The following is a 26,594-nucleotide window of genomic DNA, read 5'->3' as shown; positions in this document are numbered from 1 at the left end:
GAGAAAGAGTATTTTGGGGGGTCTCAAAACAACTCTCAAATGACCTGAAGACAAAGATTGTTCACCATTATGGTTTAGGGGAAGGATACAGAAAGCTGTCTCAGAGATTTAAGCTGTCTGTTTCCACAGTTAGGAACATGTTGAGAAAATGGAAGACCACAGGCTCAGTTCAAGTTAAGGCTCAAAGTGGCAGACCAAGAAAAATCTCAGATAGACAGAAGTGACGAATGGTGAGAACAGTCAGAGTCAACCCACAGACCAGCACCAAAGACCTACAACATCATCTTGCAGCAGATGGAGTCACTGTGCATCGTTCAACCATTCGGTGCACTTTACACAAGGAGATGCTGTATGCGAGAGTGATGCAGAGGAAGCCTTTTCTCCGCCTACAGCACAAACAGAGCCTCTTGAGGTATATTAAAGGCACATTTGAAGTGAACGACGCGAGCCGTGAGGGTTTTTTTTTTCTTTCTCTCACCCTCTCTCTCGCCCCTTTTTCCGCTAAACTCCGCATGCGCGGCCTGTACTTTGCGCTGGGCAGAGGGGCGTTAGTTACACTCGCAGTAGCACAGGAACAGAGCCAGAGAGAAAGTGAGCGAAGGACAACAACGTCACATTAGAAAGGTATAGTAATCATCCACTATTTTCAGTTGCAGATGATAAAGGATTCAGAAATCATGCAGGCCCATATGACAGAGAATGTGCATCTTCTTTTTGTTTTAATATTTTAATTTATATTTAATTGTGTTGTGGTTTGCAGTGTTTTGTGTTGTTTCACGTTAAATTTGTTTAAAGGGAAAAAGCTGAGAATTTAAATAGTTAAAAGTTTAAAATGTAGATGTTGTTTTTTGTATTATATGATTTATTTATTACATTTTATGTGGAGTGAATAAATAAAGTATATTTACGGTGGCCCTTAGAGACAAAGCACGTTCAAACTCCAAAACACGTACAAACTCCTGAGCATGTACAAACTCCAAAAAGTGTAAAAACTCCAAAACGCGTAAAAACTCAGACGCACTTACAAACTCCGAAGCATGTACAAACTCCAAAACACATAAAAACTCAGAAGCACGTACAAACTCCAAAACACGTAAAAACTCAGAAACACGTACAAACTCAGAATCAAGTACAAAAGACAACAGATGTGCTCCAGGATGCTAGGGCGCAGTGTTGAGCTTTTGTTACCTAGTGGCTACACAAGCCAGGAAGTATCAACAACCAGATTTGGTGTGTGGTAGTAACAGGTAAATGAACTTTTTTTTTAAATTATTTGAATAAATATGAGTGCTTGTCTATAAATACACAAACAATACACACATGCTTTCAATTGTGTAATTCAAGTGATCTGGGTAGCTCTGTTTTGGAAGTTCAGTTAACGCTAGAAATGTGTTTTGGAGTTTGTACGTGCTTTTTGGAGTTTGTATATACTTTAGAGTTTGTACGTGCTTTGTCTCTAGGGGCCATATATAAACATATATAAATAAAACCACTTTTTTTACATTAGCAATTCCTTTTCTGCATAATTTTATATTATTGTTAATGATTAAATAATTAAAGCAACAAAACAACCTGAAGAGCCGGTTCGGAGCCGAAAGAGCCGGCTCTTTTTAGTGAGCTGAGCCGAAAGAGCCGGATCTCTAAAAAGAGCCGGAAATCCCATCACTAAAGACAACGCCCCGAAAACACTGCTCAAAATCCACTAAGGCATTCATGCAGAGGAACAAGTACAACGTTCTGGAATGGCCATCTCAGTCCCCAGACCTGAATATTATTGAAAACCTGTGGTGTGAGTTAAAGAGAGCTGTCCATGCTCGGAAGCCATCAAACCTGAATGAACTAGAGATGTTTTGTAAAGAGGAATGGCCCAAAATACCTTCAACCACAATCCAGACTCTCATTGGAACCTACAGGAAGCGTTTAGGAGCCAAAATTTCTGCAAAATTTCTGTAAAAGGCGGATCTACTAAATATTGATTTCATTTCTTTTTTTGTTGTGCCCAAATTTATGCACCTGCCTGATTTTGTTTAAACAATTATTGCACACTTTCTGTAAATCCAATAAACTTCATTTGACTTATGAAATATCACTGTGTGTCTCCTATATGATATATTTAACTGACATTTTTTATTGTAACAGCCAACAATTTATATAAGAAAACAATGACTATTAACAAGGTTGCCCAAGCTTTTGCATCCCACTGTAATTAATACATAATGGGCTTGGATTGACAACATTATGAATGAAATGTGCATGGGAAGCAGCCCACTCCCTCCCCTTTGTGTTGTGTATGAGCAGCATCAGCAAGCAGGTGCACCAAATATCTGTATTTGAAACAACTGACTGCATCCCTCTGCTCGGAAATCAGTTTTGTGTGTGTTTTCGGCATCATATGCATGTGGCTTCTAAAAATAAAGAATGAAGACTGAAAAAAGAGGGGTGCACAAATGCATTGGACCACCACCACTGGTCTGTTGTATTCGTTGTCTGGGTTGTTTGTTTCTGTGGTTTTGCTGTAAGCCTGCTGCTCACATACAAAATGGTTGTGGTTTGTGAGCTCTATTATCTTGTGACATGAAGTGGAAACTGTAATGTAATGTAGCTGTTTGAAATACGCACAAGAAGAAATCAACAAGAGAAAAGAATGAGATGTAAATGTATATCATGTTAAACGCTGTGGATTTATGTTATCAAAATCAGGGTAGAAATATCAGATATTTTGAAAATAGATTGTAAGTGTTAAGTGGTGGTACCAGCAGTGTCTAAATAGTTAAACTAATGTTGGATGGGAAACATGCAGTGTAACTGCCAGACTACATAAAGTGGACAGGCAACCAACTTTGATAAGGTAACATTTGGCTTTAGTCACACAATTTGATGCATCAACCCCAGTGTGTACGTGGTGGGGTTAGAAGATCAGTGTGAACTTGTTGGGAGGAGAATTAGCACATCCATGCTATGCTTCTCAGCCAGCAAAAGGTGGAGTACCTAATGTGGGTCAGGAACAAATTGTGGAGTTTAAGTATTATTGGGTCTTGTTCATAATCCAAGGGAGAGTTGATCAGGAAATTAACAGACTGATTGGTGCAGTGTTAACAGTGATACAGAAAGTGTCCTGTCTGTTGTGGTAAACAGAGAGCTGAGCTTAGTAATGATACTGTCGAGTTACTGGTCAATCTACATTCTCAACCTCATAACCACAAACTTTGGGACCAAAGTTGCAAGTTTTGTTAAGGAAAAGTATTGATTTTTCATCTTTAAAATATGCTAATTTTATTGTATAGTTGCAATAACAATTCAATTTGAGTAAATGAATTACATAACTAGTAATGAAGAAAGATGTTTTGATATCAACAAAATTGTGGACCTGCCAATTTCCTTTTTTCCACCTTATAGTTCTCTGCCTCTCCTCTTTTGGTATGTGTGTGTGTGTATATAGGAGTGCTGGTTTTTGTGTAGTGGCAGGACTCTGCCTAGGCTGCCCAGAGTTGCAGAAAAGCAAACTGTTGTAGAGAAACAGTCTAGGAAACCTCGGTGAGAGGATTTGAGGAAACATGAGAGTCCCCTGAGGTTTAAAAGACAAAAAAAACATACAAACAAAGAAAGAAAACAATGGACGACAAAGAAAATTAATTTTCTAATGACATTTCATTAATACATATTCTGACCAGAAAAATACTTATCTGACAGGCAGACATTTTTTTGTAATTTGTAAAGCTTTTTTTCCCCAAATATACTGCAGTCCATTACAATCAATATGCAAGAGTATACAATAAAAAAAAAACTCACTATATTATATGTTATAGTTTCTGGATGTGTGAACATTAACAATTACACTTCACAATTCATTGAAATGAAAAGCAGCAAAAAAGAAGATAAAAGCTAAAACTGCAAAACTGTCATGTGCGGCAGGCAGGATGAGGACCCAAACACAAGACTCAAGCAAAAGTTTGAACTCAAAATGGCAGCTTTATTTGCTGGGGATAACTCAGACATCTAATACAAAGACTAACTGGGAACTAGAAACAAGAAACTCAAAACTAGAAAACAAACCAGGAGCAGAAAACTAGGAATTGTCAGGTGCACAGAGGAAACACACAGCAACGAGGGTGTTCAACACAACAAAGGACAGAAAAAAACACAGGTTTTAAATACACAAGGGAGTAACGAGGGAATGAGAAACGGGAGTAACGAGGGAATGGGAAACAGGAGGGAAACACAATTGGGACTAATCTGTCATAATGAGACAAGGGGGAATCAGAACTCAAAACACTGAACACAGGACACAAGACTATCAAAGTAAAATAGGAAAGACAAGACAGGCATGGAGAAACAGACTTGACAAGGAAACCATGAGAAACACAAACATGAAAACATAACTTGACAAGACGTGAGACATTGAGCACAAGAAAGGCACAATGACAAAACCTAAGATCTTAAAATCATTAAAGAAAACCAGAAACGAACTAAAGGATATTAATAATCAAAAAACACAAACATGGAGTCACCAGACTCCAGACCATGACAATAAGACTGGCAAGTTACAACTATTATGTAATACACTGGGATTTTAATTTTTCTGTGAAAATGTGGAAAATTCCCACTGTTTTCTTCATCTTGTTTATTGATGTTTATATCCATCCTGAGCCCAGAACAACACTTGTGTTAAACATAAGTGTGTTGCCCTTAAGGCATTTCTCTGAATAAATAGGTTCATAAGTTTGAAATAAATAATTCTAAAAAGATTTGCCATTAAAAAATTAATATGTGTTGTTAAAATGAATAATTCATGCTTTACTTAAGTTTTAGTTAAAAGGAAAATATCGCTAAAATGTATTTCCTGTTCTGGCGGGGCACTTCCGGTTCCGGTCAAGCACTTCCGGTTTTGGTCAAGCACTCGGTTTTGCTGAGAAACAGGCTCCTCATGCTAAAGGCAGTATGGAGATGTAATCAAATGCCATCTACTCCGAATTATCAGGCTGGAACGCCGTAAGTTACTTTATATGACAGTTCATGCAGATAGCTTTGGATATCAATGTATATTTTGCTAACATGAATGTTTTAGTGAGAGTAATGCACTTTATTGATGTAAACATGCTCCTGCCTGTTGAGATGGAGTTTATTTTCTGTCATTTCAGTTTTCACCACATGTTCATGGAGACAATTAAACAAGCTGCAACTAAACTCCAGGGTCTTCATTTGTGGTTTAACTCGGTGTCACCAACATCCTCGTTGAAAACACTACAGTGAAAAGGCGCCTACTGATGATTCATCACGGTCAAAATGGCATCCAGTAACAAGTCTGCACGCAGTTTAAGGACCAGCCGCTCATCTGGATCAGCAGTAAGCGCTGCCCATGCTCGAGCTAAAGCAGAGGCTGCCAAGGTGAGAGCATGCTATGCAACAAAAGAAGCACAGTTAAAAGTTGAAAAAGCTCAAAGCGAACTGGAAAAAGCAAAAATAGATGCGGAATTAGAAGTGTTAACATTACAGAGGGAAGCTGATGCTGCTGTAGCTGAAGCAGAAGTGCTAGAGGAAGCTGAAGCAATACAAGAAGAACCTGAGAGTAGAAAATCTCCATCAGAAAGTGTAAAATTAGAACGTACAAATGAATATGTACGATCTCAAATGGACACCAAGCTATCTCCCAGTCCACAAAAATTACCAGCCACTTCTTGCCCCCAAGCAAGTTCACCCAACACATTTGTAACGTGGCATCCCTCTGAAGAAGGCAATTTAGAGCCACAACCCATCGACTCTGAAACAAGGCTTACCAAAGATAATATCGCTGCTCTAAATAAGCCCAGCCAGCTGAAAGGTGAAACAAAACCTAAAGTGGAGAAACAAAATACCTCTCTCAACCCATGCGGCTCACCATTCATACCTCAACATAACTATAACACCACGGCCAGCATTTTAAATCAAGCAGAGCCCTTTGCCCAATACATGGCACGTCGGGATTTAATAATCTCAGGCCTTTACCAGTTCGACGATAGGCCAGAGAACTACAGAGCATGGTGCTCTTCGTTTACCAGCGCAACAGCTGAGGTCCAACTCACCCCCATTCAAGAGCTAGATCTCATGACGAAGTGGTTAGGGAGGGAGTCAAGTGATCAGGTGAAACGCATACGTTCAGTATATGTCAACAACCCCACATTAGCTCTATGCAAAGCATGGGAAAGACTGAATGAATGTTATGCAGCATCAGAAATAATCGAAAGGTCACTTTTCCAACGGTTGGACAGTTTCCCAAAAATAACAGTCAAAGATCATGTCAAGCTACGTGAACTAGGAGATTTACTGCAAGAGATTCAAGGCGCTAAGGAAGACGGCCATCTGCCTGGTCTACTCTATCTGGACACTTCTCGTGGAATTAGCCCAATCGTAGACAAACTCCCATATGGACTTCAGGAGAGGTGGATGTCACACGGCTCTCAATATAAAGAGAACAACCAAGGCTGTTTCCCACCCTTTGAGTACTTCTGTGAATTCATATGTAAAGAAGCAAAGAAACGTAATGATCCAAGTTTCCACCAGCAAAACTTAAAACCAGAAAAACCTTTTGCAAAAAACTTAAATTCCAGCAAGCCAATTACTGTACACAAAACCAATATTTCTCCCCCTAACAAGGACTTTAGCCGGAACTGCCCACTGCATAACAAGCCACACCCACTCAAAAGATGCAGAACATTGAGGAATAAACCACTGGACGAAAGAAAGGCCTTCCTCAAAGAGAAAGGAATATGCTTCAGATGCTGTTCTTCAGACACTCATCTTGCGAAGGAATGCAAATCTTCAGTAAAGTGTTCTGAATGTGACAGCACAAGTCACGACGCAGTCATGCATCCCGGTCCTCCACCACAGACCAATAAGGCTCCACCTCCGGCACAAGAGAATGGCGGGGAGAGAGAAAACAGTCATGACACGGTTGATGTCACAACAAGCTGCACAGACGTGTGCGGTCCAGGTCAGTGGGGACGTTCATGTTCCAAGATATGTCTCACATGGGTGTACCCTAAAGGTTACAAGGACAGAGCTGTTAAAGCATATGTAATACTAGACGATCAGAGCAATCGTTCTTTAGCCAAGCCTGAGTTCTTCGAACTTTTTGACATTAAAAGTGAACCTTTCTCCTACAATCTTAGAACATGCTCTGGTGTTGTAGAAACATGGGGTAAAATAGCTGAAGGCTTCCATATTGAGTCACTGGATAGGTCAGTAGTTATCCCTCTACCATCGCTCATAGAGTGTCAGGACATTCCTAACAATAGGAATGAAATCCCAACTCCTAGCGCAGTGCTACACCAGCCGCACCTCCGTACCATAGCAAAGTACATCCCAGAGCTAGACCCTAAAGCCGAAATACTCCTGCTACTAGGGAGAGACATTTTACAGGCACACAAGGTCAGGCAGAGAATTAACGGCCCCCATAATGCCCCCTTCGCCCAGCGCCTAGACCTAGGGTGGGTTGTAGTTGGGGAGGTCTGTCTGGGTAATGTTCATAAGCCTACAGTCAGCACTCTGAAGACAGTCGTTCTGGAAAATGGCCGCCCTACAGTTTTCAAACCATGCAATAGCCTTCTGCAACTCAAAGAAATGCCACACACAAACAGGCCAGGTAAAGCGCCCGAACAAACTCTGGGTCAAACGGTTTTTAACCGGACAGATAACGACAACAAACCAGCTCACTCAATACAGGACACTCTCTTTCTAAAAAAGATGGACAATGCTATGTACAGAGATGTGGACAACAGTTGGGTCGCCCCACTTCCATTTAAGGAACCCCGCCAGCAATTACCAAACAACAGACAGCAGGCGGCCACAAGGTTCTCCTCCTTAAAACGCACCCTTAATAGGAAACCTGAAATGCGGGAGCATTACGTGGCCTTCATGGAAAAAATCCTCTCCAATGGTCACGCTGAGGTGGCTCCTCCACTGGAAAAGGGAGAAGAGTGTTGGTATCTTCCAACATTTGGAGTCTACCACCCACAAAAACCCAATCAGATCAGGGTTGTCTTCGATTCTAGCGCCCAGTACTTGGGTGTCTCACTTAACAATGTCCTCCTTACTGGCCCTGATTTAAACAACACACTTGTCGGAGTTCTTCTCCGCTTCCGGACAGAAAGTGTTGCAGTTATGGCAGATATACAGCAAATGTTTCACTGTTTTATGGTACGCGAAGACCACCGCAACTTCCTCCGTTTTCTGTGGCATAGGGACAACGACCTAAACAACGAAGTTGTCGAGTACCGGATGAAAGTCCACGTGTTTGGCAACTCAACATCCCCGGCTGTTGCCATTTATGGACTACGCAAGGCCATCAGGGCAGGTTCGAAAGACTATGGTGCAGATACAGTAAAGTTCGTGGAGAGGCACTTTTATGTAGATGACGGCTTGATCTCTGTCCCCTCTCCTGCTGAGGCTATAGACTTGATTCAAAGAACACAAGCCTCACTCGCTGAATCTAACCTGCGCCTGCATAAGTTTGTTTCCAACTCTCAGGCAGTTATGCAGGCCTTCTGCCCAGAAGATTGTGCTCCTGTCATTAAAAACTTAGATTTAAGTGGTGAAGAGACACAATCCCAGCGAAGCCTTGGACTCATTTGGGAAATAACAAGAGACACGTTCACTTACTCAGTGGCCACCTCAAGCAAGCCATTCACTCGCCGTGGCGTATTATCCTCTGTCAATAGCGTCTTCGATCCCCTGGGCCTATTGGCACCCGTTACAATCCAAGGAAGGGCCCTACTCAGAGAGCTTACTTCGGAATGTTCAGATTGGGACGTACCCCTTCCAGAGGACAAACAAAGCAGATGGGAAACGTGGAGAAATTCCCTTCAGGATCTAAGAGAACTACATGTTCCCAGAACCTACACATCCACCTCACTAAGTCGAGCAAAGCGAAAGGAACTGTGTTTATTCTCAGATGCATCTATTAAGGCCATAGGAGCTGTAGCCTACTTAAAGGCAATTCAAACAGATGGGAAGGTCGAGGTTGGGTTCATAATGGGCAAAGCAAAACTAGCCCCCCTGTCAGAACCTACAATACCAAGACTTGAACTATGTGCAGCCGTCTTGGCAGCAGAAATGGCCGACCTCATTCAAGATGAGTTGGACTTAGACTTTGATGCAGTGCACTTCTATACGGACAGTAAGGTAGTGCTTGGCTACATCTGTAATGAGTCAAAAAGGTTTTACACATACGTTCACAACAGAGTACAGCGCATTTGCCAGTCATCAAAGCCAGAACAGTGGCATTATGTGCGCACAGAGGAAAATCCAGCAGACCATGCGTCTAGGTCACTGTCGGCATTCCAACTAAAAAAGTCCACCTGGTTCACCGGACCACCCTTCATCCACCGTCCTGCCGCAGAGACAACACAACTGAGTGGAACGTTTGACCTGATTGAACCAGATAAGGACTCAGAAATTAGACCAGAAGTAAAAACTTACGTCACTCACCTCCAAGTACTCATCTGTAAGCGTTTTGAGCACTTTTCTACTTTTCAGTCTTTAGTCAGAGCCATAGCAAATCTTATCCACATTGCAAAGTCCTTCAATGGGACTAATCCAAACAAAAAATGTAGAGGCTGGCACAAATGTCATCTGCCCCAAACTCCAGAGGAGATTGCTCAAGCAAAAACTGTCATCTTCAAAGAGACACAGAAGGCATACTTTGAGAAGGAACTTTCTGCCCTTGATGCTGGCAAGCCAATCTCAAAACAGAGCCCCCTCAAGAAGCTCAGCCCAATGTTACAGGACAGTCTCATTTCTGTTGGAGGCTGACTCAAACACGCAGAAATTGAGAGTGTTGAAAAGAGCCCAGTAATTCTTCCAAAAAACAGTCACATCTCCCTTCTGCTCACTCGCCATTACCACGAGCTAACAAGGCACCAAGGTCGCCATCTGACGGAAGGAGCAATCAGAGCTGCTGGGCTGTGGCTTTTAGGCGGCAAAAAACTAGTCAATTCAGTAATCCACAAATGTTTAACCTGCCGCAAACTACGTGGAAAACAAGAACAACAACTCATGGCGGACCTACCACCTGAACGCCTAAAAACTTGTCCTCCTTTCACCTACGTTGGCCTTGATGTCTTCGGACCGTGGTCCATAACAACCAGGCGTACCAGGGGCGGAGCAGCTGAAAGTAAGCGGTGGGCCATCATGTTTACCTGCATGAGTTCGAGAGCTGTGCATATTGAGGTAATCGAATCTCTGGACACATCCAGCTGCATAAACGCCCTCCGCCGCTTCTTCGCTCTGAGAGGCCCCGCCAAACAGCTGCTATCTGACCGTGGCACCAACTTTATTAGCACTTCAAAGGAACTTGGAATGGATAAATCACTCCAACAGTACCTAACTATCCAAGGCTGCAGTTGGGAGTTTAATCCACCACATGCATCCCACATGGGAGGCTCTTGGGAGCGCATGATCGGAGTCGCCCGCAGAATCCTGGACTCCATGCTACTACAAAATAAGGTTCAACTGACTCACGACGTGTTATGCACACTCATGGCTGAGGTTACAGGCATAATAAATGCAAGGCCGCTCATCCCAGTGTCTTCTGATCCAGAGAACCCTTTCGTCCTATCCCCTTCAATGCTCCTTACGCAGAAATCTTGTCTCCTATCCCCACCTGGAGACTTTTCGGATAAAGACCTCTACAACAAACAATGGAGACGGGTCCAAGCCCTTTCCAACCAGTTCTGGACACGCTGGAGGCAAGAGTATCTACCCACATTGCAGCAAAGGCAGAAATGGACCGGGTTGCGCAGAAACCTCCAAGTTGGTGACCTGGTTCTGCTCAAGGACAAGCAGGTTGCACGAAACAGCTGGCCCATGGCCAGGGTCACTGCCACATTCCCAAGCAAGGACGATCGAGTAAGGAAAATTGAGGTAAAGACATGCGATCAAGGATGCATAAAGACATTTATGCGACCAGTTACAGAAGTTATCCTCCTCATGCCAAAGGACTGAATGCATAATGTTTGTTTAGCAGAGTGGCCTCCCGAGGCCAGGCGGGGAGTGTGTTGCCCTTAAGGCATTTCTCTGAATAAATAGGTTCATAAGTTTGAAATAAATAATTCTAAAAAGATTTGCCATTAAAAAATTAATATGTGTTGTTAAAATGAATAATTCATGCTTTACTTAAGTTTTAGTTAAAAGGAAAATATCGCTAAAATGTATTTCCTGTTCTGGCGGGGCACTTCCGGTTCCGGTCAAGCACTTCCGGTTTTGGTCAAGCACTCGGTTTTGCTGAGAAACAGGCTCCTCATGCTAAAGGCAGTATGGAGATGTAATCAAATGCCATCTACTCCGAATTATCAGGCTGGAACGCCGTAAGTTACTTTATATGACAGTTCATGCAGATAGCTTTGGATATCAATGTATATTTTGCTAACATGAATGTTTTAGTGAGAGTAATGCACTTTATTGATGTAAACATGCTCCTGCCTGTTGAGATGGAGTTTATTTTCTGTCATTTCAGTTTTCACCACATGTTCATGGAGACAATTGAACAAGCTGCAACTAAACTCCAGGGTCTTCATTTGTGGTTTAACTCGGTGTCACCAACATCCTCGTTGAAAACACTACAATAAGTCTTCATCCTAAAAAAAAACAATACGACATTTGTTATTTAGAATTATCACTGCTATTACAATCAATTAGTTCATGAAATTTCAAAATAGTTTTTTTATTTAGTTAAGAAAACTTAATGAGTGAGTAATGTCACAACAAAGATCCTGCTTCATAAGTATTCTGGTGAGTCTAGCATTATCTGTGCACTGTTTTTTAGCCCTTTGAAAAACTAACCACAGACACACCCGCTGGGGATCAAACTCTGGTAATTGGTGATTTTGTTCTCAGACATGTGAAGCTAGAGACACCGGCAACCATAGTCAGTTGTCTTAACCACCATGCTGTAGCTCATTTTCATGGTGTTGGCAATATTTTTTATAGCCTAGGCCATCTTTATGTAGAGTAACAATTCTTTTTTTATATCTTCAGAGAATACTTTCCTATGATGTGACATGTTAAACTTCCAGTGACCACTGTGAGAGAGTATGAGAGCAATAACATCAAATTCAACACACCTGTTCTTCATTTGCACCTGCTGTTGTCCCACAAGAAGATGTAATAAAATATTTTCAAAAATGTGAAGGCTCACTTTTGTGAGATACTGTATATTATTCTCTCGTGCTTCTGAGTTTAGTTAGTTGTTGGTTCATGTCTTGTAATGTTAGTCCTTAGTCATGTCTCTATATTTGTTACCCTTTCCTTGTGTCTAGTTGTATGTCTTGAGTCTGGGTTTCGTCTCTGTGTTTATGTTTCCCGTTATATTTTAATAGTCGCTTGTCCCACGTGTGTCCTATGTTTAAAAGTGGAGGGAGGGGGAGGGGGCAGTATCTTCCTTCTTTGACAAAAGTCGAATCCTCTGGAAAGAGGACAAGGACACTTGGTGGTATAGTGAAGGTCAGAAGTACTTATATTGTGTCTTTGTGGATCTAGTGAAACGATACCATAACATAGGGAAGTCAGGACTGGCAGAGAAATATGTGATATATGGTACAGCACATGTATGAGGACAGGAAAACAGTGGTAAGGTGTGTGGTAAGAGTAGCAAATGCAAAGGCCAGGCAGTGACACAATAGTCCATGCCACCATCACTAAAGAAAGTGCAAAATAGTCACAAACAATAAAATAGGTGAAATATTTTATTAACTATATTTTAATAACAGACATATTACACTTGCTACATGAACATGTTTAAAGAGAAACTGATAATACCTCTCTGTTAAGACTATAGCATTAAGCCAGTTTTAAAAAGATATACAGTGTTGGAGATTAGTATTTGATCGCCTGCTGAATTTGTAACTTTGTTCATTTACAAAGAAATAAGCAAAAACATGACTTAGTACTTGGTCAAGAAACTTTTGCTGGTAATGTAATGGGAAAATTGTAGTTAACCCTCACATTTAGATGTAGGTGGTTAGAACTTCACTGTATGATTTTTGTATAACATTTGTATGCTTAGATGAAGTATGTATATGTGTCAGTATGACCTGGCGAAAAAATCCTTAGTTTTGCCTAACTATGTTTCATTATGTTATCTGCTAACTGTTAGGGTGTAGAAGGACGAAACTTGCAAGATGACCAGTGCCAGGAGCTTCCTGGGAAAAGATAGCGGGAGTTGCTCTCTGCCCAGCAACAGGGTTACTGTAGTTGGACTAGCTGATATATAATGATCTGCTACGTGATAGCTAGCAACACAGCTATGTTAGCCTAACAAACACAGTGAAGCTGGAGGATGAACGCTAACTTTTTCCACTCGATAAAAGTTAATACGAGGGTTCCCGATGATGAGGGACAAATGCAGTCGCATGTCGGGATGCTGTAAACTGACCAAACTTCAATCAGGAGAAGTTGACTTCTCCTGAGAAAGAAGAGGCGCTGCTGCGCCTTCTTCACTGTTTTGTTTATGTGTCCTGACCACGTAAGATCCTCAGCCAGATGTACACCAAGGCACCGGAAGCTGCTCACTCTCTCCACAGCAGCGCCATTGATGGCGATGGGGGTGTGTACTTCTCTGCACCTCCGGAAGTCCACTATCAACTCCTTTGTCTTTGCAATGTTGAGGGTAAGATGGTTGTCTTGACACCAGTGGGTCACGGCGCTGACCTCCTCCCTGTAAGCCGTCTCATCACCTTTGGTGATAAGACCCACCACTGTAGTGTCGTCCGCAAACTTCACAATGATGCTGGAGTTGCTAGTGGCCGTACAGTCATAGGTGTAGAGTGAGTACAGGAGAGGGCTCAGTACACACCCCTGTGGAGCACCAGTGTTCAGTGTGATGGGAGATGAGGTGATGCTTCCCAGTCTGACCACTTGGCGTCTGTCAGACAGAAAGTTAAGGATCCAGCTGCAGAGGGAGCTGCTCAGTCCTAGATCCTGCAGTTTCCTGTCCAGCTTCGAGGAAACGATGGTATTGAATGCTAAGCTGTAATCCACAAACAGCATTCTCACATATGTGTCTCTCTTCTCCAGGTGCGAGAGGGCAGTATGTAGTGTCAGGGCTATGGCATCATCAGTGGACCTGTTGTGGCGGTATGCGAATTGTAGAGGGTCCAGTGAGTCGGGTAGTGCAGAGCAGATGAAGTCCCTGACCAGCTTCTCGAAGCATTTGCTCACGATGAGGGTCAGGGCTACAGGGCGGCAGTCGTTCAGTGAGGAGATGGTGGAGGATTTGGGTACAGGGACGATGGTGGCCATTCTGAAGCAGGCTGGGACTACAGACAGAGAGAGGGAAAGGTTGAAGATGTGTGTAAACACTCCAGCCAGCTGAGCCGCGCATAACTTGAGGACGCGGCCGGGAATCCCATCCGGACCAGTAGCTTTGCGTCCGTTCACCTTCCTGAAGCACTTCCGCACATCCTCCTCAGACACAGTGTGCGCACTGACGTCATCCGCGGTGCGCACACTGTCCAGTCTCACGGTGTTAGCTGTGTCGAATCTAGCGTAGAATACGTTTAGATCCTCACACAGAGAGGCCGTGGTCTGCGGTGTGCTGGTTTTCCCTCTAAAGTCTGTGATTGTGTTTAGTGCCTGCCACATACTCCGAGGGTTGTCAAACTGTTGTTCCACCCTGTCCCTGTACTCACGTTTGGCTGCTTTGATCGTCTTCCGGAGTTGGTAATGTGCATGTTTGTAGTCCGATGTGTTCGCGGAAGCAAAAGCGGTGTTCCGTGCCGCCAGTGCCGTGCAAACATCTCTGTTAATCCACGGTTTTTGATTTGGGGAAGGATTTAACTGTTCTGGATGGGACAACATCTACTCATCATACTCAGGTTGAGTGTGGTGTTTAAATGACTCAGTTCATACTAACGGGCCGAAAATGTGTCAAGCAAACATCCCCTACACATTTACTCTACACCAGCCTGAAAGTTCTAAACATTCTACAGATGATGAGTGAATTTCGCAGCAGAAATTAAGATATGAGTCTCAAACCAGGCAACATTTTTCCAATCTTCTATTGTCCAATTTCTATAAGTGCAGAATTTTTTGGCTGAATAATACACAGTAGTTCTCAAGACCAACAGTAAGAAAAATGAAGAATAATCACAAACAATGGAAACAAGTGAAATGTTTTTAATAAACTTTACAGATGTATTACATTGCTTGCAAAAAAAGTAAAGCAAAACTGTTTCACATATCTAACTTAAAGACTATAGCATAATCCTCTTGGCAAACAAAGTAAATATATTTTTACTTTCACAGATCTAAGCAATTCTGTGGGATGTAATAAATCCCTTTGTGATAACACTGTTGTGAACAAAACATGAATTAATAAGTAAAAAAACCAAAAGGGGTGTGCTGGGATCTGACAGTGATTGTGTCTCTTTATATGTTGGCAGTGACAGTCGGAGGGGGAGCGGACGTGACAGCAAAGAGAGAGCGGGAGTGTCTGTGTCCCAGTCAAGAAACCACAGTATTAAATAAAAGTTCTGCTGTCAACATATTCGCCCCAGCGTATGTTTCTTGGGTCCAACACTACAACAGCATCCCGACATGCGATTGCATTTGTCCCTCATCATCGGGAACCCTCATGTTAACTTTTATTGAGTGGAAAAAGTTAGCGTTCATCCTCCAGCTTCACTGTGTTTGTTAGGCTGACATAGCTGTGTTGCTAGCGATCACGTAGCAGATCATTATATATCAGCTAGTCCAACTACAGTGACCCTACAAACATCACTGCTGTTTAGTTTTCTGTCTTCGTTTATGTTGGAAGTGATAGCAGAGCTGTAAGTTTTAAATTTTTCAGAAATCTCTCAGTCAGAACATGGTATATCTTGAAAATTAAAGGATTTTAAGAGTGCCTTATAGTGCAGAAAATACAGTATTATAAATATTAAATATCATTACATATAAAGACTGATAAAAGTTCTTAATTACCTCATTCCATCTTTTCTGTACTCTTTTGCTGTATCCTTTCTCATCATCCTGAGGTGTCTTAGCTATAGAAATTAACATAGTGTTATTATAATTCAGTACACCAAAAGAAAACAACTAGAACAAGATTAAAGGAAAAATTATAGTAAAATTATAATATCAGAATTATAGAGAAACTAAAAATATTTCAATTTTAGAGAAAAAAACTTAATTTAATCATGATGGCAAAATGATCACGGAAATAAAGAGATGAAAAATAATTTGCTAGACAAATTAAACGTTGAGGACTTACCTGTCTTCTGACAGTAATAAATCAAAAGAGAGGAGAGAAGTGATGAGATAACAGCAAAAGCTGGACACAAGGAATAAAGTAGCATCCAACAAGTTTCATGATGGGGCTCACTTGAAGCTGTAAAACAGAGGTTCTCACTTGAACCTGAAAAACAGAAGTTATCAAGGTTAGCTCATTGTGTAGACTGATGATAACATACAAGACTCTGTCACAATTTTGAAACTCTGGAATGAAACAATTACAATTCTTGATCCAAGCATATGGCATCACATGTAAGAAATAGTGCAGATAGTGTAATGCACACTGTCCAGTTCTGTTTGTTAATATGTGACATAAACCTAATCATTCTGACGTGTAGAGGGATATACTTTCTACAGTTGCGGTTCACATAAACTCATCATAGGCACAAATATCATGGTAATTTAGGGCTTTCAGTGATTATTGTTCTATTGGAACACTCAATTGTATTTCAACCGTATAGCTGTTGAGGTGTAGTCAAAGAATTTGGCTGTAGTCTTGGACTTTGTGCAACATACGAGTTATTAGCAATAAAACAGCTCCAGAGCATGATGCTACCACCTTCATGTTTGACAGTACAGTGTTGTGAGGTTTGAAAGCATGACTTTTACTCCTCTAAATATACCTCTCAATATTGTGGCCAAATAGTTCAGTTTTTTTCATGTCTGACTTTTATCCATTACGTATTTGGCTCGTCTGTGTGGGCAGCTGCATATGTCAGTTGAGCTTGAAGATGTCGATTTTGGAGCAGGGACTTCTTTACTGGTCAACACCCTCTCAGTCCATGGCAATGTAAAACTCAATTCACTGTGGGCAGTGGTGCTGGCATTTGAGGAGTTTTCAGTTCATGGCATGTTTGAGCACTGAATTGTCCCTGAACATCGTAACCAGATTCCTCCTATTTCAGGGTTAGTCTGGGTCTTCTTCCTTGGCAAAACGGCAACATCCAAATAAGTTGCACTTATTTATAATTGTCTCAACTGATAATCTTGGATTCTACAGTCATTTAGAAAGGTCTCCAAGAGACCTTCCCAACTTATACAATTCTCCTTCTTAGGTCTTCACTTAGTTCCTTGGACTTTCCCATTGTTCTGAGTATTGGTCAATCCAAAGATTGCTAACAAATAAATTATTATGGTTAGAATTGTTATTTTTGCAAAAATAAACTACCAAATGTAGTCAGTTGTGATCACTAATGAGACATTAATATGCCTTGACTTTGTCTGGTTCAAAGACATTGTAGAACCTTCAGCACCTCTTTTTAATACATTACTTGTTACTTTACTTAAAAGTAATGCTATGCTTTGCATAATTACTTGCCAGGAAAAATTATTTGTTACACTACTCATATGTTACATTAAGTTAGTCATTACTCCATAAAATGACCTGAAACACATTGTTTGATAACAACCAGCTAATGTAGGCTACAGCCCCATGTACCAACACAAATCTCGATCTTAATGGGGACACAGGTACAATATTTCTTTCAGTTTTTAGATATGAACACTAAACTGACAACACAAAGCAAAGATGAAAACCAGCTCAAAGAACCTTGAAAATGACAGACACAGTCATTCTACTTTAGAAACATGAACAGGTAGAAATGAAGACTATTAGCCTCAATGCTCATCACTGTTTTTTGTCCCTGTTGAAGATCAGTCAGTTTGTTCTCAGCTTTAACATTACTCTCAGTTCTTGGCTAGCTTTGTGTTAGCATGTTGTGTATGTAGATGCTTGCAAAGAGCAGTATAATGTGGTTGTTTCTGTCCTGGAAGCTGTTTCCGCTTGACCATCGTGCTCTTGTCCTTTTGTGCAATAAAAATGTAACTAATGTCCATATCCACTAGTGATGTGCGATACCACTGATTTCCTTTCCGATCCGATATAGCTGGTGCAGCCGAAGATAGCGTAGGCCCCACTAGCTGTTCCCCGGCAGACCCCAAGCAGCTGGGGAAAGAGGGCGGCTGGGTGACGGTGAGGAGGAAGCATAGTCCTAAACAGAAGCCCCAGGTACACCACCAACCCGTTCATGTGTCTAACTGTTTTTCCCCACTCGGCGACACACCCGCCAGGGGTCAAACTCTGGTAATTGGTGATTCTGTTCTCAGACATGTGAAGCTAGAGACACCGGCAACCATATTCAATTGTCTTCCAGGGGCCAGAGCAGGCGACATTGAAGGAAATTTAAAACTGCTGGCTAAGGGTATACGTAAATTCAGTAAAATCATAATTCACGTCGGCAGTAATGACACCAAGTTACGCCAATTGGAGGTCACTAAAATCAATATTGAATCGGTGTGCAACTTTGCCAAAACAATGTCGGACTCTGTAGTTTTCTCTGGTCCCCTCCCCAATCAGACCAGGAGTGACATGTTTAGCCGCATGTTCTCCTTAAATTGCTGGCTGTCTGAGTGGTGTCCCAGAAACGATGTGGGCTTCATAGATAATTGGCAAACCTTTTGGAGGAAACCTGGTCTTGTTAGGAGAGACAGCATCCATCCCACTTTGGATGGAGCAGCTCTCATTTCTAGAAATATGGACAAATTTATTAAACCCCCCAAAATATGACAATTCAGAGTTGGGACCAGGAAGCAGAGCTGAAGTCTTACACGCCTCTCTGCAGCTTCTCTCCTCCTGCTACCCCCCCAAAAACCCATCTCCATAGAGACTGTGTCAGCTTCCAAAAAGACAAAAAACTAACTAAAAACCAGCAACAAACAACTTAAACATAAACAATCACAAAGAAAGAACAATACAGTATCCACATCTGAACCAAAGAGTAAAACAGTGAAATGTGGATTATTAAATATTAGGTCTCTCTCCTCCAAGTCTCTGTTAGTACATGACTTAATAATTGATCAACAAATTGATTTACTCTGCCTTACAGAAACCTGGTTGCAGCAGGATGATTATGTTAGTTTAAATTAATCAACACCCCCGAGTCATTCTAACTACCAGAAATCTCGAAGCACAGGCCGAGGGGGCGGTGTGGCAGCAATTTTTCACACCAGTCTATTAATTAATGAAAGACCAAGAGAGACTTTTAATTCATTTGAAAGCCTGATGCTTAACATTGTCCACCCCAGCTGTGAAACTCAGAAACCAGTCTTACTTGTTATCATCTATCGTCCACCTGGGCCTTACACAGAGTTTCTTTCTGATTTCTCAGACTTTATATCTAATTTAGTTCTGAGCTCAGATAAAATAATTATTGTGGGTGATTTTAACATCCATGTAGATGCTAAAAATGACAGCCTCAACATGGCATTTAATCTGTTATTAGACTCAATTGGTTTCTCTCAAAATGTAAAAGAACCCACCCACCACTTTAATCACACTCTAGATCTTGTTTTAACATATGGCATAGAAACTGAACATTTAACAGTGTTTCCTGAAAACCCTCTCCTGTCTGATCATTTCCTGATAACATTTACATTTACAATAATTGATTACACAGCAGTGGAGAGTAGACTTTATCAAAGTAGATGTCTTTCTGAAAGCGCTGTAACTAAGTTTAAGAATATAATCCAGCCACTGTTATCATCGTCAATGCCCTGTACCAACACAGAGCAGAGCAGCTATCTGAACGCTACCCCAACAGAGGTTGATTATCTTGTTAATAATTTCACCTCCTCACTACGTACGACTCTGGATACTGTAGCTCCTGTGAAAACTAAGGTCTCTAATTAGAAGTACCTGACTCCGTGGTATAATTCTCAAACACGTACCCTAAAGCAGATGACTTGTAATCTGGAGAGGAAATGGCGTGTCACAAATTTAGAGGATCATCATTTAGCCTGGAGAAATAGTTTGTTGCTTTATAAGAAAGCCCTCCGCAAAGCCAGAACAGCTTACTATTCATCACTGATTGAAGAAAATAAGAACAACCCCAGGTTTCTCTTCAGCACTGTAGCCAGGCTGACAAAAAGTCAGAGCTCTTTTGAGCCAACCATCCCTTTAACGTTAACTAGTAATGACTTCATGAACTTCTTCACAAATAAATTTTTTATCATTAGAGAAAAAATGACCAATAATCATCCCACAGATGTAATATTATCTACAGCTACTCTTAGTACCATTGATGTTAAGTTAGACTCTTTTTCTCCAATTGATCTTTCTGAGTTAACTTCAATAATTACTTCCTCCAAACCATCAACGTGTCTTTTAGACCCCATTCCTACAAAACTGCTCAAAGAAGTCCTGCCATTGATTAATTCTTCGATCTTATATATGATCAACCTATCTCTAATAATCGGCTATGTACCACAGGCCTTCAAGGTGGCTGCACTTAAACCTTTACTCAAAAAGCCATCTCTAGACCCAGCAGTCTTAGCTAATTATAGGCCAATCTCCAACCTTCCTTTCATATCAAAAATCCTTGAAAGAGTAGTTGTCAAACAGCTAACAGATCATCTGCAGAGGAATGGTTTATTTGAAGAGTTTCAGTCAGGTTTCAGAGTTCATCACAGCACAGAAACAGCTTTAGTGAAGGTTACAAATGATCTTCTTATGGCCTCTGACAGTGGACTCATCTCTGTGCTTGTCCTACTTGACCTTAGTGCAGCATTCGATACTGTTGACCATAATATCCTATTAGAGCGATTAGAACATGCTGTAGGTATTACAGGTACTGCACTGCAGTGGTTTGTATCATATCTATCTAATAGACTCCAATGTGTGCATGTAAATGGAGAGTCTTCTTCACACACTGAGGTTAATTATGGAGTTCCACAGGGTTCAGTGCTAGGACCAATTCTGTTTACATTATACATCATTAGGCAGCATCATTAGAAGACATAGCATACATTTTCACTGCTATGCAGATGACACCCAGCTCTATCTGTCCATGAAGCCAGATAACACACACCAATTAGTTAAACTGCAGGAATGTCTTAAAGACATAAAGACCTGGATGGCCGCTAACTTTCAGCTTCTTAATTCAGATAAAACTGAGGTCATTGTACTCGGCGCTGAAAAGCTTAGAAATATGGTATCTAACCAGATTCTTACTCTGGATGGCATTACCTTGGCCTCCAGTAACACTGTGAGGAACCTTGGAGTCATTTTTGACCAGGATATGTCCTTCAACACACATATTAAACAAATATGTAAGACTGCGTTCTTCCATTTGCGCAACATCTCTAAAATTAGAAATATCCCGTCTCAGAGTGACGCTGAAAAACTAGTTCATGCATTTATTACTTCCAGGCTGGACTACTGCAATTCATTATTATCAGGATGTCCAAAAAAACTCACTGAAAAGCCTTCAGCTAATCCAAAATGCTGCAGCAAGAGTACTGACAGGGACTAGAAAGAGAGAGCATATTTCTCCTGTTTTGGCTTCCCTTCATTGGCTTCCTGTTAAATCCAGAATTCAAAATCCTGCTCCTCACATTCAAGGTTGTAAATAATCAGGTCCCATCTTATCTTAATGACCTTGTAGTACCATATCACCCTATTAGAGCACTTCGCTCTCGCTCTGCAGGCCTACTTGTTGTTCCTAGAGTATTTAAAAGTAGAATGGGAGGGAGAGCTTTCAGTTTTCAGGCCCCTCTTCTGTGGAACCAGCTTCCAGTTTGGATTCGGGAGACAGACACTATCTCTACTTTTAAGATTAGGCTTAAAACTTTCCTTTTTGCTAAAGCATATAGTTAGGGCTGGACCAGGTGACCCTGAATACTCCCTTAGTTATGCTGCAATAGACATAGGCTGCCGGGGGATTCCCATGATGCATTGAGTTTTTCCTTTCCAGTTACCTTTCTCACTCACTATGTATTAATAGACTTCTCTGCATTGAATCATATCTGTTATTAACCTCTGTCTCTCTTCCACAGCATGTCTTTTATCCTGTCTTCCTTCTCTCACCCCAACCGGTCGCAGCAGATGGCCGCCCCTCCCTGAGCCTGGTTCTGCCGGAGGTTTCTTCCTGTTAAAAGGGAGTTTTTCCTTCCCACTGTCGCCAAAGTGCTTGCTCATAGGGGGTCATATGATTGTTGGGTTTTTTTCTGTATCTATGAAGTGCCTTGAGGAGACTTTTGTTGTGATTTGGCGCTATATAAATAGAATTGAATTGAACGTATTTTATCCGATAAATAAACACTGTAAAATGTATTTATCACCCCCCAACAACCCTTTTGAATGTCTCCCTAATTCTGAGGTCTCAAGGTTGGCATGTATGGCCACAACACCTCACTTTTTGCCACATGTATCGCAAACCACGTCTCGGCTGTTTGTGGATGTAAAATATGTCCGCAAATTACTCCAATTGCGCTCAGCCATTGTTGTGAGCGCGCACGCCAGCAGCTGCGAGACATTTATACAGCCGTATTTCGCACATGACTATGAAAGGCGAAAGAGGAAGTAGTTCCTTTGAATGTAAACAATCCGAATTATATAGTTTCTTACCACTGTGTTCCTGTTACTGATAAACTACACATTTACCCTAAATTACTAAAATATCGATATTTTAATGTGAGAATTGATTCTAGAACATAAATGACTGGTATCGGAGGAATCGATATTTCAGGATCGATCCGCACATCACTAATATCCACTCCTCAAAAGCTGTATTGCTGTACTGCTCCACCAATTTTCTCCTCTCACACGTGAACTGAAATCACCTGATTTTAACAATGTGCAAATGGTTTCTGTCTGCCGCACAGCAGATGAATGAACCTTTGTAATGCAAGTGTCAACATAATTGTAACTGTAATATGCTGCATTATTGAATTTGTACAGTAAAATATTACTGGAAAATATAATGTGATTACAGTAATGTGTTATTTCTTAATGTGTCACAGCCACCACTATACATATTTGAACCTGTACATATAATTTTGACCCTGTGTGAATGAGTGAAAATCCAAACAAATTCACACTATTTTTGTAAGTAATTACAGAAGTATGCTGTACATATACTGTATCTTTCCACCACTGAAAAAAAAAAACCTGTTCAAAGAAATCAGTATGAGTCCCAAATGACAAAATGTTCCATCTATGCCCATGATGAGTGTATGGAAATTTCTGATAAATGAAACAAGCTGCATGACTCCTAAATAATGAAATTTAAAGCCAAAGAAATCTGGATATGTACATTAAGTTGCTCAGGTGTAGTGGTGTAAATTATTGCTCTACATGTTGTATGTGCATTTAATTGTATTTTCCATATCTGGTAGTGCAGGCTCTATCATATGTAAAATTTTCTGTATCATAATTATTACACTCCTTCAGTTACGTAAAAAAAAAACAAGTAGTACTATAAGTACTAAATAATGAATGCTATAGAATGTTTAGAATTTTATTAGACAAAGGCTTTTTCATGTAATTTTGGTAACTTGTTAGTGCATCTTATATTATCTCACTTTATTATCTTTTCTCAGAATCATTAATCAAGTTTCCGGCATCAGAATACGATATGCCTTGTTTCTTTTTTGGTGTCATGAATTGAAATTATTATTTTATTATTTATAATATCAGGGCAATAAAATGGAGGAACCCTCTGTGAATTTTTGCATCAGACCTCACCAAAATCTCAACTGCTTTCAGCTCAGATTAAGCCAAATGCTATTTAGGTTGTGGACAGTGAATCACAACACAAAATACAACTTTTAAATATAGGAGCAAATGATATTAAATTTTTATGTTCGAAATAAACATATTAGCTAAAATTTGCAACCAAAGTTGCAAGAAAAACAGTTTAAGTAATCTCAAAATCTGAAGCCCAAGTTTATTTTTTGTTCTATTGCTCTACTGCCAGCATTGAACATTACTATATATGATAAAACTAATTGTCTATGAATTATCATAACAAAGTAGAAATTAGTACAAAGGATCATATAACCTTGCAAGATAGGTGGTTTACAACTTCAAACGAAGTTGTACAGTATAAATGTTCTCATTTTTACCTACATTCTGACACCAGGCTCATCTTTTAGCCACAAAGATGAGGGCTTTTTACAGATGTAGTTGATATTATAGAGGATAACCCAGAATGTGCTGTAACAGCATCTAGCTTGTTTTAAAGAAGTAAAATGAATAAATAAATAAATCAAATATTTAGTAACGGCCACGTCATTGACTTGATTTCAGTTTAGAATGCAGTTTGCTTACTGGCAAAAGCTTAAGACAGCTTTATTTAAGGCCTAGCAAAGCATTCTGAGGGACGGAAAGTGTTAAAACACCACAAAGAAAACATAAAAAAAAAAATTGCATTTCATTCACAACTGCGTTTGTCGAAAAATTAAAAAAACTGCATCTTTCTCGTTTCATTTTAAATTTATTCCGGTGGCATGCAAATCATCATAATCATTTACCTACTATCTACTAAATAATCAAACTGTCCATTTTAAAATGCATCATAATGTCGGATCATATCTTCTTACTGTGGTTAGTTTTTCAAAGGGCTAAAAAACAGTGCACAGATAATGCAAGACTCACCAGAATCCTTATGAAGCAGGATCTTTGTTGTGACATTACTATATGTGCGCACATATCTTTGGATAATTTTTTCTTCATCCTTAACCTTGAGCTCTTCAGTTCCACAGTAGTAAAAGCCCTCATCAGTCTCAGTGATGTTTGTGATCAGCAGGTCATAAGATTGAGAGAAATTGTTCTTTACCAGATGAAAATCAGGAAATGGATTCAGGAGATGGAAGTGAGCAGAATCATAATCTGAGTGTGGGACACGATATCTCCGATCATGCGAGGTTTTTAGTACCAGGGAAGGCTGCTTCTCATGAGAACAATTCCTGTACCACACTATGTATACTCCAACTGATGATTTACAATCACAGTAGAGAGTGATGTTTTTTCCTGGTCTCACTCCCATCTCTATCACTGATGCATTTCTCAGATCTTGACTCGAAGATAAAGCTCCTGGAAGATAGAAACAAAAAAAAAATGTTCACATATACACATTTCTTAAAAAAAATTCAGAATGAAAAAATGCTCATTGTTAAAATGGGACCAAAATGAATATCAAAATGTTTAGACGATTTACCGAAAAGAACAATCAGAAATGCATGCACCCCGTCCATGTCTAATGACGATAACCTGGAGTTAGAAGACAGCAACACGTCCTATTAACAGATGTCATGACACATGAACATTTTCCATTAAAGGAAATGTGAGTTGTGATTGGCCTGCTGAATGGAACATTTCTTTGTGGTTGTTTTCTATAGGTGCAACACCAAGTGATGTTATGATGGTAACCTGAAAGATAATTTTTCAAAGACAAAGAAAATGAAAAAAAAAAAGAAAACGAAAGAAAGAAAGAAAACAACAAAACACACACAACCTATAAAATAAAATGAATAAGCCTTACCCTTTATTGAAAACTTTTATTGAAATCAATTTATAAATGCATTTTAAATATTTATACAAACCTAAACTTTCTGGTCATGTAAGAATATTATTTAACCATGTTTTATATCAATGAAATCTGAATCTGAATGAAGTTGCTCTCTATTGGGTTATAAATAAGGGAAATTTTTCCACATTAGCAAAGCTGGAGAGCACAAACAGAATGAAAAAAATTAATATTACATTTTTGCTTTAAGAGCCTCTCTGAAACAGAGTGTCTATCACTATGTCATTGGTTCCCTTTAGGCGGTAAACTCAGTGTTAAAATTTGGCAGCAATAATGACCAGTGCATAAGCCTCTGATTGATATTATCTATGCAAGATAGGAATATCAGGGCACTATGGGCAGTGTGAATAACTTGGGCGGTGCCTGAATCAAAATACCCTTCAAAACACTGCAGTATGAAAAGTAATGCCAAGGGTTCTTGATGCTGCTGTAATTCACTTGGTGTCTTGTTTCTTTGAATAACACTACACTGAATGATCTCTGTCATTCTGCAGCATGAGACAGAGCCTGTATGATGGTCAATCTTGACTTTAAGGACACAAGGAAAATGTTTACAACTTCTTTCAAATATAATTTCTTGGAAAAATAAAAAGGTAATCTTGAAAGTGCTGGCACAAAAAAATACTACCTAATTAAGCCATTAACCACGATTAATGCGATAAAAAAAAAATGTAACGCTATTAACGCATCTCGAGTGCAGAATGACTCAAAATATCCCTGAAATGTTTCTGTCAACACATTTCGGGAAGTTTGTCCAAGTAGAGTTACCTTCGCACATGTGCAAATGGGCATTTGATCTGGTAGTGACGGACAGCTGAACCAATCAACTCAATTTGGAAGATGATAAACGCACATTGGCCCTCTCAATGGGAAATTTGAGTATTAAAAAAATAACAAAATGGAACAGTCGACTGATGTAAAGTATTATGCACAAAGGTAAGGACAAACCACTCACGGAGCACCGGGGAC

At 40.3% G+C, this 26,594-nt stretch overlaps 1 protein-coding gene across 1 annotated transcript in view; it reads right to left on the bottom strand.

The window, feature by feature from the left end:
- Window positions 1-25,293, bottom strand: part of LOC148102529 (uncharacterized) — a 31,092-nt gene extending 5,799 nt beyond the window's left edge. The window contains exons 1-4 of the mRNA XM_087842415.1: window positions 25,257-25,293; window positions 24,695-25,132; window positions 16,241-16,384; window positions 15,952-16,013 (exon numbers count right to left, since the gene is read on the bottom strand). Coding sequence (XP_087698541.1) covers window positions 15,952-16,013; window positions 16,241-16,384; window positions 24,695-25,132; window positions 25,257-25,293 — 681 coding nt within the window. The remainder of the gene's footprint in view (window positions 1-15,951; window positions 16,014-16,240; window positions 16,385-24,694; window positions 25,133-25,256) is intronic.
- Window positions 25,294-26,594: the final 1,301 nt, after the last annotated feature.

This window comes from Neolamprologus brichardi, chromosome 6 (assembly GCF_056152115.1).
Source record: "Neolamprologus brichardi isolate AB-2024 chromosome 6, ASM5615211v1, whole genome shotgun sequence".
NCBI classification, from domain to species: Eukaryota; Metazoa; Chordata; class Actinopteri; order Cichliformes; family Cichlidae; genus Neolamprologus; species Neolamprologus brichardi.
The sequence above is the reverse complement of the archived record's forward strand: the minus strand, read 5'-3'. Positions and strand labels throughout refer to the sequence as shown.